The 15,175-nt window shown below is 36.5% G+C and overlaps 1 protein-coding gene across 1 annotated transcript in view; it reads left to right on the top strand.

The window, feature by feature from the left end:
• Window positions 1-15,175, top strand: part of ADAM32 (ADAM metallopeptidase domain 32) — a 168,340-nt gene that overhangs the window by 76,508 nt on the left and 76,657 nt on the right. The window contains exon 12 of the mRNA XM_057303370.1: window positions 7,957-8,134. Within this exon, the coding sequence (XP_057159353.1) occupies window positions 7,957-8,134 (178 nt within the window). The remainder of the gene's footprint in view (window positions 1-7,956; window positions 8,135-15,175) is intronic.

Below are 15,175 nucleotides of genomic sequence, written 5' to 3'. Positions count from 1 at the left end.
TTATCTTTGTATATGGTGTGAGAGAGTGGTCAAGTTTCATTCTTTTGCATGTAGCTGGCCAATTTTCCCAGCACCATTTATGGAAGAGACTGTTTTTTCCACTGGATGTTTTTTCCTGATTCATCAAAGATTAGTTACCCAAAGAGCTGAGGGTCCATTTCTGGGTTCTGTGTTCTGTTTCATTGGTCTCTGTGTCTGTTTTCAGTACCATGCTGTCTTTGTGATCACAGCTTTGTAGTACAACTTGAAATCCGGCATTGTGATGCCCCCAACTTTGTTTTTCCTTTTCAACACTTCCTTGTCGATTTGGGGCCTTTTCTGGTTCCACACAAATTTAAGGGCTGTTTGTTCCAGTTCTTTGAAAAATGTCATTGGAATTTTGATCGGGATGGTATTGAAAGTGTAGATTGCTCTGGGTAGCGTAGACATTTTAACTATGTTTATTCTTCAGATCCATGGCATGGAATATTTTTCCATCTTTTTGTGTCTTCCTTAATGTCTTTCAAGAGTGATTGGTACCTTCTAGAATATAGACCCTTTACGTCTCTGGTTAAGTTAATTCCGAGATAATGTATGATTTTTGGTGCTCTTGTAAATGGAATGGATTCCCTAATTTCTCTTTCTTCAGTCTCATTGTTCGTGTATAGAAATGCAACTGATTTCTGAGCATCGATTTTGTATCCCACCACATTACTGAATTACTCTATAACTTCTAGTAGTTTGGGGGTGGAGTCTTTTGGGTTTTCCATATAGAGCATCATGTCATCTGCGAAGAGAGACATTTGACTTCTTTGCCAATTTGGATACCTTTTATCCCATTTTGTTGTCTGATTGCTGTTGCAAGGACTTCTAGTACTATGTTGAATAATAGTGGCGAGAGTGGGCATCCTTGTCGTGTTCCTGATCTTAGGGAAAGGCTTTCAGCTTTTCCCCATTGAGAATGATATTCGCTGTAGGCTTTTCATAGATGGTTTTTATGAAATCGAGGAATGTACCCTCTAGCCCTACACTCTGAAGTGTTTTAATCAGGAAAGGATGCTGTATTTTGTCAAATGTTTTTTCTGCATCAATTGAGAGGATCATATGGTTCTTGACTCTTTTCTTGTTGATATGATCTATCACAGTGATCGATTTGCGAATGTTGAACCACCCTTGCATCCCAGGGATGAATCCCACTTGATCATGATGGATAATCCTTTTAATGTACTGTTGGATCCTATTAGCTAGAATCTTGTTGAGAATTTTGGCATCCATATTCATCAGGGAAATTGGTTTGTAATTCTCCTTTTTGATGGGGTCTTTGCCTGGTTTAGGGATCAAGGTAATATTGGCCTCATAGAATGAGTTTGGTAGTTTTCCTTCTGTTTCTATTTTTTGAAACAGCTTCAGGAGAAGAGGTATTATTTCTTCTTTGAATGTTTGGTAGAATTCCCAGGGAATCCATCAGGCCCTGAACTCTTGTTTTTGGGGAGGTTTTTGATCACTGCTTCAATCTCTTCATAATTAATTGGCCTGTTTAAAAAATCAGTTTCTTCCTGTGTCAGTCTTGGTAATTTATAGGTTTCCAGGAAGGCAACCATTTCTTCCCGTTGTTTAATTTATTGGCATAAAGCTGTTGATAAAAGTTTCTAATGATCCTTCCTCTTTCATTGGTGTTGGTTGTGACCTCTCCCCTTTCATTCATAATTTTATTAATTTGGGTCCTTTCTCTATTCATTTGAAAAAGTCTTGCCAGTGGCTTATCGGTCTTATTTATTCTTTCAAAGAACCAGCTTCTAGTTCTGTCGATCTGCTCTACTGTGCTCCTGGTTTCTAGTTCATTGACCTCTGCTCTAATCTTGATCAACTGCTTTCTCGTGCAAAGGTTAGGCCTGTTCTTCTCTTCCAGCTCCAGCGTCTTGAGGTAAGAATATAAAAGCTGCATTTTAGATTTTTCTTTTCTTTTTGAGTGAGGCTTGGATGGCTATGTATTTTCCCCTTAGGACTGCCTTTGCAGTGTCCCATAGGTTTTGGACCGTTGTTTTTTCATTCTCGCTGGTCTCCATAAGTTGTTTAAATTGATTTTTAATTTCCTGGTTTATCGAATCGTTCTTGAGTAGGATGGTTCTTAGTTTCCAAGTGTTTGAGTTTCTTCCAAATTTTTCCTTGTGATTGAGTTCTAATTTCAAAGCATTGTGGTCTGAGAATATGCAGGGAAAAATTTCATTCTTTTGGTATCGGTTGAGACCTGTTTTGTGACTCAGCATATGATCTCTTCTGGAGAACTTTCCATATGCATTCGAAAGGAATGAGTATTCTGTTGTTCTGGGGTGTAGTGTTCTATATATATCTACGAGGTCTATCTGGTCTAGTATGGCATTCAAAGCTCTTGTTTCTTTGTTGATTTTCTGCTTAGGTGATCTGTCTATAGCTGGTAGTGGAGTGTTGAGGTCCCCTACTATTAGTGTATTTTTATCTGTATGTCTCTTTATTCTGGTTAAGAGTTGGCTTGTGTATCTTGCTGCTCCCCTGTTGGGGGCGTAGATATTTATAATTGTCATATCCACTTGTTGGATACATCCTTTAAGAATAATTTAGTGTCCTTCTGTATCTCTAACTACAGTCTTTAGTTTAAAACCCAATCTGTCTGATATGAGAATTGCTACTCCAGCTTTCTTTTGAGGTCCATTGGCATGTAAAATGGTTTCGCATCCCTTCACTTTCAGTCTGGATGTATCGTTAGGTTCAAGATGAGTCTCTTGTAGACAGCAAATGGATGGGTCATGTCTTTTTATCCAATCTGCAACCCTGTGGCACTTTATGGGAGCATTTAGGCCATTCACATTGAGAGTGATTATTGAGAGATATGATTTTAATGATGTCATGTTGCCTGTAAAGTCTTTGTTTCTATAGATTGTAACTTTCTGTTCTGTATCAGTCTTGGGGCCTTTTTACTTTTATAGAACCCCCCCTTCATATCTCCTGTAGGGCTGGTTTTGTGGTTACGAAATTGGTCAGTGTCTGGTGATTCTGGAAGGTCCTTATCTCTCCATCAATTCTGAATGACAGCCTTGCTGGGTACAGGATCCTTGGCTGCATGTTTTTCTCAGATAGAGCTTTCAAAATCCCCTGCCAACCCTTCCTCTCATTCCAGGTCTGTGTGGACAGGTTGGACGTAATCCTGATATTTTTGCCTTTGTACGTGAGAAATTTCTTTGCTCTGGCCGCTTTCAATACTGTATCCTTGGATCTAATATTTGCGAAATGCACTATGACGTGACGTGGTGTTGGTTTGTTGTGGTTGAATTTGGGAGGGGTCCTCTCTGCCTCTTGGACACGAATGCTTGTTTCTTTTGCTAGATTAGGGAAGTTTAGAGAAGTTTTCAGCTACAATTTGTTCAAATATCTCTTCTAGAGCTCTCTCTTTCTCCACCCCCTCAGGGATGCCAATGATTCTGACATTGGAACGGTTCATTGAGTCAGTAATCTCCCGTAACCTACATTCTTGAGATTGGATCTTTTGAGCCAAGTTTCTGTTTTAGCTTTCTCTCCTACCATCCCATCCTCCAGTTCACTAATTTGTTCTTCTGCCTCATTTACCCTGGCCGTCAGAGCATCTAGTTTTGCCTGCATTTGATTCATAGCATTTTTAATTTCTGCCAGATCGCTCTCATTTCCGCCCTTAGAGATTCTATGTTCTCGCTAATATTTTCGTTAATATTTTTTTCAAGTCTACACCTCATCTTGACCATTGTTACTCTGAACTCCATTTCTGATAATTTGGTTATGTCCATATCCATCAGTTCTGTGGCAGAGGCCACAGACTCATTATCTTTTCTTTGCTGGGGGGGATTTCTCCTTCCCGTCATTCTGCTGAGGAGAGGTTGCGGGGTTGCCCAGAGCCCAAGTTATTGACCAGGACCCAGGCAGCGTGCTCTTGTTTTATAGGGACCTTAGGGGATGTGGGCTTCTTGATTTTTCAGCCTGCCTTCTGGGGGAGGGGCCTGCTGCACTGATACTCAGGGAACCCTGTTTGGGTAGAGTCTCCCTGTCCCCTGCAAGGGGAGATGGGGATTGGCACAATGTGAGCTGGTATTTCCAGGCTTTTGTTCTCTGACGGCTTTCCCTGGCGGTTTTCTGTGGCTCTTCTGAGAGAGTAGCAGTGGTCAAATCCTAGCCTCTGTCTCAGAACAGAGAGATCGCAGTCCGCTCTCCCCTGAGCTCTCTTGGCCTCTTTAACTCTGTTTCTGTTGGTGCTGCTAAAAACCCTGCAGCGTCCGTGGTTGTGCACCCCATAGCCGGTGTCCCAGCCCTCACTTCCAGTTGCAGCTCGTCTCTGTCCTTTGTGTTTCTAACACCACCTGCTGCCCCTGCCCCCGGTTCCCACGCCTGCTCCCGAGCTCTCAGTTTCAGTGTGGTTTGAGTGTGCAGCTCCCAAGCTCCAGATTTCAGTCTGGCCACATGCACGTTCCCAGGCTCATGGTCTCAGTCTGCTCTCTCGCAGGTGCCGGTCCGTGAGTCTGGCCTGCTCCCCAGTGCAGGTGGCTACTGATTCCCCGTGCCTGAGCGCAGCGGCTCCCTCCCCCTTCTGTTTATCTTCCGATATCTGTGTGTGGATTCAGGGCTCCCTGCTTCGTACCTCAATACTCATCACTGGAGAGGTTCATTTGTAGAGATCCAGATGTATCTTCCTGCACCTCAGGCTGATTCCGTGGGTTTTCAAGATGGTCTGGTACATATCCAGCTCAGCTCAGGGGCCCAGCTGAAAAATGGGACCCCTACTCCTCCACCGTCTTCCAGAGTTTCCTGAACAAAATTGATTCTTATAATTCAGTGATCCTACTGGCATAGTATTTGGTTGTTTTAATTTATGTCTGCTTTTTAAATGTGGGTTGCTTGTGTCTTAAACTTTCACATTAAGATAGCCTGCATACACAAGTGAATTCAAAGGTGGAAAGAGGAAAGTATCATAGGAAATGGCAAGAACTGTGAATGTGGAAGTCTAGGGAAGACTCATGGCAAGGCTTGCTCTTCTGTCTGGTTGCATCATTTTACAAGAGTAAAATATTTAGAGGGAACATGGAGTTATCAGTTATTCAATGAAATTGAATTATTTTATGAATATTGCTTTCTTTTCATTCCTTGCTAAGACCAGTTTCATTAAACTATGGAAGTTTAATTGAAGAAGAGGAGATGCCATTTTTCAGAATGGAATACATTGAGGGGAACACGGGCTTTATAATCTTTTACTTGTTTGTTATATTTTCTAACTCTTAGTTTTCTCATCTGAAAAATGAGTACATGATAGCTACATTGCACATGATCCATTACTTGTGAGGATGTAAGTAGCGAAGTTACATCTAAAGTTGTTTATCATTGTGCTTCATCTCTTATTTAGGAGTTGGGAAAACTTAGGAGGGTATACAAGAGCAGGGCAGTGAGAACATGGAATTTAGGGGAAAAAAATGTAGAAGAGAGAAAGGCCTTGAAAGGAAAATGGAAAATAAAGTAGTGGGGAAGATAAATTTTTCTTTTTTCAAAATGCTGTCAAGTGCTAGCCTTAACCTCAAAAAAATTGTAGAAAGCATTTCCCATTTCCGATGGGAAAGTACCATTACTTTTTTCTATCACTTACTTTCTCTGTGTCTGAACCTAAGACTTAGGCTAGTTATCATATTTTCAGTAAACTTTTATAAAGTAATGTGGGAACAAAGCTAACAGAGCATTAGGATTCAAAGGGTAAAATCTCAACAAAATAAATGGAAAAACTTCTGTATAATTGATTACAACTAATATTTGGGAACACATGCTCTTAAGAACTGCCATTTTAGGGAGCAAAAAGGTGAATAACTTGGGATTACATATAGTTGGCTAAAAGTAGTTTCCAGAACCGAGCCAAAATGTTATATAGTTTTCAATTAGAATTTTCCTAACCTTTCAATTTTGGTGATAGGATTATCAAAATTTATAGTATTATAGTAAAAAAATATATTAATATTTAATAGTAAAATTTTATTATGTAATGTTCAAAGATGAATTCGGGGATAAAAAAAATACCTGAATTTGAAGTCTTAAATGACTGTATGTGAATGCTGATCCTGCTAATTTACAAACTGAGTTTTATGAGGTTTTCAGCTTTTCTGAACTTTAGTTCAATTTCTATATAATGTTGGTGGCAATACCAATCTCCCTGATTTGTCATAAGGATTAAATATTCAAGTATCTAAAATACCTAGCTAATAATAGGTGCTCAATAAATGTCATTTTTCTCCTTGTCTGATAGATTTTTACTATGTATTGGAAGTGACTTATGTTATGGAAATGTTCTCTGAAGTTATCTTTATTAGTGGTATGTGGACAGATATCTCTGATATCTGTTGGAAAGCTCAGAACTAAGCACAGTATAGTCTGTTTAATAAAAGTTTTTTGTTATTATGAAAAATCAATAGAAAATTGATTCTGTGTTTAAGTACTGTGTACTTGTGATAAGTAATACCAATAATAAAGATGATAAAGTTCCTGCCTCAAACAACTTACTACTTAATGAATCATCAATCATATTATATATGCACTACAAACCTGTGAATAAAAAATGAAAAAAACATTGAAATAGAAAAGATTCAAACTTTCAAAGAGCTTGATTCTTAATTTTATAATGGTCAGGGGAAAGCCTGAGGGCGTAGAAGAGAAGTTTGAAGAATTGTTGACCTATATCTGGGAATTGACATAAATGGATACAGGGTTTTCTCCATTCCTAGGCAAGAGACATCATATACATGTATAAATATCTTTCTCTCTATATAAGAATTTATATACAGTCATGCCCAGAAACTCAAAGTTTTCTCTTAGGTACATGTAGTTTATAATGTTTATAAAAATAAAGTTAAATTAAAAGTAGTCTTAATTTTTTTTATTGTGGTAGGAAAACTTAACAGGAGTTCTCTTAAAATTTTAAATGTGCAATACAGTATTGTTAACTATAGGTACTTGTTGTATAGCAGGTTTCTAAAATGTACTCATATTGAATAACTGAAACTTTATACCCATTGAATAACTCCCCGTTTCCACCTCCTCTTAGCCCCTGACAACTACCATTACACATGGTACAAACTCTGCATCCATTAGTTTGACTATTTGAGATATATATGTGAGATCGTGCAGTATATGTCTTCCATTACTGGCTTATTTCACTTAGCATAATGTCCTCGTGGTTCATCCATGTTGTTGCATATAGCAGGATTGCCTTCTTTTTTAAGGCTGAATAATATTCCGTTGCATGTATGTACCACATTTTTTTTAATCCATTCATCTGTCAGTGGAAATTTAGGTTGCTTCTGTATCTTTGCTATTGTGAATAATGCTGCAGTGAACATGGGAGTGCAGATATCTCATTGAGATCCTGATTTCAGTTATTTTGGATATATACCCAGAAGTGGGATTGTGGGATCATATGGTGGTTCTATTTTAATTTTGTGAAGAACTTCTCTACTGTTTTCCGCAGTGACTGCCCCAATTTACATTCCCACCAACAGTGTACCAAGGATTCCAATTTCTCCATATCCTTGCCAAATCTGATCTTTTAAAATGATAATAGCCATCTTAACAGGTGTGTGGTGATATCTTATTGTGGTTTTGATTTGCAGTTCTCTGATGATTAGTGATATTGAGCACCTTTTCATTTTCCTGTTGGCCATTTGTATGTATTTTTGAATAATGATCTATTCAAGTCTGTGGCCATTTTCTAATTGGCTTGTTTGGTTTTTACTATTATGTTGTACTTAATTTTGTTTGAACAAGGACATGTATCCCAGTGAATAAAATCACATGATCTATCCAGGAATAATTTTGACCTCTAAGCACTTGTTATAAACATTTATCATTACCTATTAAATTTAACATTTTGAAATTAATTTATATTATATAGAGTTGTGTTTTCAGAAGTGTAATGCCAATGACATTGTATGGATTTACCTCTAGGCGATCAAGTGGTGTGAAGACTTTTAGCAGTTGCAGTTTGAGTGACTTTGAAAATTTCATATCAAATATGGGTGCCAAATGTCTTCAGAATAAGCCACAAATGCAAACAGGTCCGGCATCAATCTGTGGCAACGGCAAAGTGGAGAGAGGTGAAGTGTGTGACTGTGGTACTGAGGAAGTAAGTCTGATAAATAGGAAAGTTAATTAATAAATTTATTGTTTTAGATCATCTCTTTGTCATTAATGCTGTGTATCTCAAATATGACTATCACGCAGAATATTTACAGGAAGTGAAATCCAGTTTGAAATACATACAAGAATATACTATATAGATGTAGGTTGAAGGATTTTGAACAAATATAAAATGTGCTCTTAAAAATTATTGCTGATGGGAAAAATGGGAGTCTAGAATGAGCTTTTATGTTCTAAACTAAATATATGAGATCTTTCCAAGCCTGTGCTTAACCTCTGAATATTTTATAAATGTTTTATCGAAGATTAATGTGTTAGCCGACCATCAAGTATCCTTTAGGATATTATTTCACAATGGAATCTGTAATATGGTAAGGTAAGGCTCTTAATATTACAGTCTGAACATAGGGTGGTTTTAATTATTCACTTGGTAGTGAAACTCTGAAAATATAGTGAATGTAAAAGGCCCAGGTTGTAGTACTTTTAGACAATTCAGTATTTGCAGCCATGCTGCAGATATTGTACATTTCCATGATTACAAGATAGATGGAAGTGATATTAGGGTGTGATACATATATGGGTCTGAATATACTTGTATCCATACCACACTGTTTTAATTACTGTCCCTTTCTAATATGTTTTGCCATTTGTAGAACATTTCCTCCCTCTTTTTTTTTTTAAAGATTTTATTTATTTATTTATCTGACAGAGATAGAGACAGCCAGCGAGAGAGGGAACACAAGCAGGGGGAGTGGGAGAGGAAGAAGCAGGCCCATAGCATAGGAGCCTGATGTGGGGCTCGATCCCATAACGCCGGGATCACGCCCTGAGCCGAAGGCAGACGCTTAACCGCTGTGCCACCCAGGCGCCCCCATTTCCTCCCTCTTAATTCTGCTTTCCAACTTTCCTCCCTTTCTCCCTCCCTCTCCCCTTCCCTCCCTCCTTCTTCCTTCCCTCCTTCCTCTCTTTCTCTCTCTCTCTTTCTTTAATTTCTTAATTTATTTTTCTCCTAATTTCTTTCTCTTAAAATATAATTAACATACAGTGTTATGGTATTTTCAGGACCATAGTATGATTCAATAATTCTATGCATTTCTTGGTGCTCATCATAATAAGTGTACTCTTAATCCTCTTTATCTGTTTTCTCCATTCCTCTGCCTACTCCCCCTCTAGCAACCACCATTTTTTCTCTGTTTTTTTGTTTGTCTTTTTATTGTTGTTGTTGATTTGTTTCTTAAATTCCACATATGAGTGAAATCATATGGTATTTGTCTTTCTCTGACTGACTTGTTTCATTTAGCATTATATCCTCTAGGTCTATCCATGTTGTCACAAATGGCAGGATTTTATTGTTTTGTTTGTGGATAAGTAATATTCCATTATATCTATCTATCTATCTATCTATCTATCTATCTATCTATCTCTATCTATCTATCATCTATCATCTATCTATTTATATTCTATTATATCTATAGATATAGAATCTCCCACATCTTCTTTGTCCATTCATCTGTCATAGGACACTTGAGTTGCTGCCATATCTTGGCTATTATAAGTAATTCAACTATAAACATAGTGGTGCACATATCTTTTTGAATTAGCGTTTTTGTTTTCTTTGTGTAAGTACATTGTAGTAGAATTATGGGTTTCTTTGATATTTCTATTTTTAATTTCTTGAGGAAACTCCATACTGTTTTCTACAATGGTTACAACAATTTGCATTCCTAAACAATGCAAGTTATATTTTCCCACATTTTTACCAACACATGTTATCTTATGTTTTTGATTTTAGCCATTCTGACAGGTGTAAAGTGATATCTCATTATGGTTTTGATTTGCATTTCCATGATGATGAGTGATGTTCAGTATCTCTTCATGTGTCTGTTGGCCATCTGTATGTCTTCTTTGGAGAAATGTCTATTCAGGTCCACTGCCCATTTTTTAATTGGAGGGTTTTTTTTTGGTGTTGAAGTGTATAAGTTCTAAATATATTTTGGATATTAATCCCTTATTGGATATATAATTTGCAAATATCTTATCCCATTCAGCAGGTGCCCTCTTGTTTCATTGATGGTTTCCTTAGCTGTGCAGAAGCTTTTTATTTTGGTGCAGCCCCGGTAGTTTAATTTTGCTTTTTTTCCCTTGCCAGAGGATACATATCTGGAAAAATGTTTCTATGCCTGTGTCAAAGAAATTACTGCCTATGTTTTCTTCTAGGAGTTTTATGGTTTCAGGTTGGTCTCACATGTAGTTTCTTAATCTACTCTGAGATTATTTTTGTGTATGGTGTAAGAAAGTTGTCCAGTTTTATTCTTTTGCATGTAGCTCTCCAATTTTCCTAACACTAAAGTGTTGAAGATTCTGTCTTTTCCACATTGTATATTCTTGCCTCCTTTGTTTTAGATCAATGACCCATATAAGTGTGGCTGAGCTTTAGTTCTGAACTTTGTATTCTTTTTTTATTATTTATTTATTTTTTTAAAGATTTTATTTATTTGACAGAGACAGCCAGCGAGAGAGGGAACACAAGCGGGGGGAGTGGGAGAGGAAGAAGCAGGCTCCTAACAGAAGAGCCTGATGTGGGGCTCGATTCCAGAATGCTGGGATCACGCCCTGAGCCGAAGGCAGACGCTTAACGACTGCGCCACCCAGGCGCCCCTGAACTTTGTATTCTGTTTCATTGATCTAAGTGTCTGTTTTTGTGTCAGTACCATACTGCTTTGATTACTATAGCTTTGTACTATATCTTGAAATCTGAGATTGTGATACCTGTTCAGGAAAACCTCTGATTATCAGTTTTACCTAATCTAAAAAGTGTCTGAATAGAATGATACAGTACATATCTATCCTTTCTTCCCCCCTCTCCCCTTCTCTCTCTCTTTCTTACTTACTTTCTGTTTATTTATTTGTTTATTTAGGTAATCTCTATACCCAATGTAGGGCTTGAACTCATGACCCTGAGATGAAGAGTCACATACTCTTCTGACTGAGCCAGCCAGGTGCCCCGGCTTCTTCCTTTCAATACTGTGTTTTGAGATTCATTCAGCGTTGTTTTATGTCACAATTGTTTCTTCCTTTGTATTTTGTGTAATACTTTGTTGTTAAATAGAAGATAATCTGTTTTTTCATTTACCTGCTAATGGATATTTGAGTTGTTAACAGTGGTGGGCCATTATTCCAAATTCCTAAAACTAGAATTGCTAGATCATATAAGTGTATGTTCATGAGAAACTGGCAAACTATTTTCCAAAGTGTTGTATTATTTTACACTCTTATCAGCAACATATGAAACTTAATTTCCTCCACATCATCACCAAAATGTGATGTTGCAGCCTTTTAAATTTTAGCCATTACAGTGGTTTTGGTTTGTATTTTCTTTGAGTATAATAATGTTGAGCATGTTCTCATGTTCTTGTTAACCATTAAGTTGTTTGTTTTTTTATTATTGATTTGTAAGAGTTTTTTTCCTATGGGATGGATACTAGTCCTTTGTTAGACATGTATATTACAAATATTTGTTTCCAATCTATGTATTACCTTTTTGGTTGCTTAACAGCATCTTTGAATAGCAGGGATTTTTTATTTTTTATGAAGACCAATTTATTATTTTTTTTCTTCTATGGTCATCCTTTTTTTGTGCTAGGAAATCTTTGCTTACTCAAGGTCATGAATATCTTCTCCTATGTTTTCTATGAGAAGTTTTAAAATTATCACTCACATTTAGTCTTTGATCCATTTTGGTTGTGTTTTTGTGTTTGGGAAGATTTTTTTGAGGTTCATTATGCTCCATTTGAATATCAAATTTTTCTAGCAGTATTTGTTAAAATGACTATATTCACTATTGTATTACCTTAGCATTCTTATGAAAGTAAATTACTATACATGTGTGTCTATCTCTGGATTCTTTTCTGTTTATTTATGTAACCATACTTATGCACTACACTGTTTTATTTAATGTATTTTCACAGTAAATCTTGAAAACAGGTAATGTGAATCAACCAACTTTGTTCCTTTTTTCCAGGATAGTTTTATTTTTCTGAGGCATTTTTATTTCCATATAAATTTGAGAATCAGCATGTGAATGTAGGGACTTTATTGGAATTGTGTGGTATTCATATATCAATCTTGGGAGAATTACTTTTTCTATTAAAATTGAGTCTGTCAATCAATGTACATGCTATATATCTCCACTTATTTAGCTCTTCTTCTTCTTCTTCATTTAGTTTTTCTATAGTTTACTTGTTTCTGTAGCATTGTTTTAAAATTTTGTTTAACAATTATCCATTGCTAATATATAAAATACAATTTACTTTTGTGAATTCACGTTGGATCTAGTGTCAATTAGAAATGTTGAGAATGGTCTTTGCTTTGTTTTTATTTGGGGGGGGAAGCTTTCTGACTTTCACCACTAAATGTAATGTTAGACAAAAGCTTTTTTGGTAAATAAGTACCCTTAGCATTTTGAATAAGTTCCTTTCTATTTCTAGTTAGCTGAGAGTCTCAAATCAAGAATTAGTGTTGAATTTTGTCCAGTATCTTATTTTTGTGTCTATTGAGCTGATTCAAATGAGTTTTCTCCTTTTTAAAATTAATTCATTAATTAATATGGTGCATTTCATTGATTGGTTTTTGAATGCTAACCCAACCATGCATTCTTTTTTTTTTTTTTTAAGATTTTATTTATTTATTTGACAGAGAGAGACAGCCAGCGAGAGAGGGAACACAAGCAGGGGGAGCGGGAGAGGAAGAAGCAGGCTCCCAGCAGAGGAGCCTGATGTGGGGCTCGATCCCAGAGTATCGGGATCACGCCCTGAGCTGAAGGCAGACGCTTAATGACTGCACCATCCAGGCGCCCCCCCAACCATGCATTCTGACATTAGCTTCACTTGCATTATTCAGTATATATAGAGCTAGATTTAATTTGCTGATATTTTGTTTGGGATGACAGCACTTACCTTCACAAAGGGATTGCAGTCTGCAGTTTTTTCTTTTTCTTTTCTTTTAATATTTTCTGGTTTAAGCATCAAGGCAATTATGAACTCAGTACTCTCTGAAAGAATTTATTTAAGATTGGTATTATTCCTATTTATTTACTACTCAGAGTGGTAAGATCTACTCTCTTAAATCTACCTTCCTAGAGGTTTTATGGCTTTACATTTTACATTTAATTTATGATCCATTTTGAGTTATTTTTTGTGAAAGGTAGAGTCAGTGTCTAGTCATTATTTTCCATGTGAATGTCCAGTTTTTCTAGCAGCATTTGTTGGAAAGACTATCCATTCTCCATTGAGCTGCATTTACTCCATTGTAAGTGGAGTTAAAGATTTATTATCTGTGTTGGTCTGTTTCTGGTGTTTTTATTTTGTTCCAGTGATTTGTTTGTTTATTTTTTTGTGAATACTATACTGTCATTATAATTTATACTAAGTTTTGAAGTCAGGTGTCAGTTCTTCAGTTTTTTTCCTCATTTTTTTCTTCTTCTTTTCCTCCTCCTCCTTTTCCTTCTTCTTCCTCTTCCTTCTCTTCAGTATTATGTGACTATTCAGCATTTTTTTGCATCTCCATATAAACTTTAGAATCAATTTGTCAATATCTACAGAATAACTTGCTGGAATTTTTATTGAAATTGCATCAAATCTGTAGATAAAATTGGGAAGAACTGACATCTTAACAATATTGAGTCTTCCTATCCATGAGCATGGAATATCTCTCCATTTATTTATGCCTTCTTTGATTTCTTTCTTCAGAGTTTTGTAGTTTTTCTCATACAGATTCTGTAATAGTTTGTTAGAACTATTCCCAAATACTTCATTATTTTAGTGCTAATATAAATGGCATCATGTTTTTTATTCAAATTCCCATTTTTCATTGTTGGAATACAGGAAAACAATTGACTTTTTTTTCAAAAGATTTTATTTATTTGACTAAGCCAGAGACAGAGCATGAGCACAAGCAGAAGCAGAGGGTGAGGGAGAAGCAGGCTCCCTGCTGAGCAGGGAGCCCAATGTGGGGCTCGATCTCAGAACCCCAGGATCATGACCTGAACTGAAGGCAGACACTTAATTGACTGAGCCACCCAGGTGTCCCAACAATTGACTTTTGTTTATTAACTTTGTGTCCAGCAATCTTGCTATAATAAATTATTAGTCCAGGAGATTTTTTTTTTTTGCTTTTTGATCAATCATTTGGGATTTTCTTTACATAGCCAATCACAGAATATATGGAAGAAACACGTTTTTGTTTTCTTCCTTCTCAACCTGTATATTTTTCATTTCATTTTCTTGTCTTACTACATCAGCTAGAACTTCCAGTAAGATGTTGAAAGGAGTGGTGAGGACCATCCTTGTCTTGATCCTGATCTCAGGGGGAAAGCTTATAGTTTCTCACTGTATATATGATATTAGCTGTAGGTTTTCTCTGTATGTTCACTATCAAATTTAGGAAGTTCCTCTCTATTCCTAGTTTGCTAATATTTTGTATAATTCATTAAGTGAGTATTGGATTTTGTTAAATGCTTTTTCTACATCAATTGTTACAGTCATATGGTTTTTCTTCTTCAGCCTGTCAATATGATGAATTCATTGATGTTTGAATGATTATGAGAGATACTGGTCTGTAATTTTCCTTTTTTGTAATGTCTCTGGGTTTGGTGTTAGAGTAACCCTGGCCTCATAGCATAAGTCAGGAATTTCAAACATCAGTTTTGGGAGAGTATTATGTCCGTAATTCCCTGGGGTGATGGCAGTATGAGGTTTTCCTGGCTTCTGTCCTAGTTGCTTCTTCTCTTGGCTAATTTTAATTTGCATCTTTTCTGTATAATAAATCATAACTGTAAATATAACAGCTTTCAGTGAGTTTGTGTGAGTCCTTCTAGTAAATTACCAAATCTGTGAGTGGTTTTGGAAATCCATTGAACTTGTGTTTGGTGTAAGTACTGAGAGAAATTTTGGGAACGTTCTAACACTGCGGTGGGCATAAACTCTACATACCCCCTCCCCAGCATTATTGAAGTATGACTAACAAGTAA

Source organism: Ursus arctos, unplaced genomic scaffold (genome assembly GCF_023065955.2).
Source record: "Ursus arctos isolate Adak ecotype North America unplaced genomic scaffold, UrsArc2.0 scaffold_27, whole genome shotgun sequence".
Classification (NCBI taxonomy): domain Eukaryota; kingdom Metazoa; phylum Chordata; class Mammalia; order Carnivora; family Ursidae; genus Ursus; species Ursus arctos.
The sequence above is the reverse complement of the archived record's forward strand: the minus strand, read 5'-3'. Positions and strand labels throughout refer to the sequence as shown.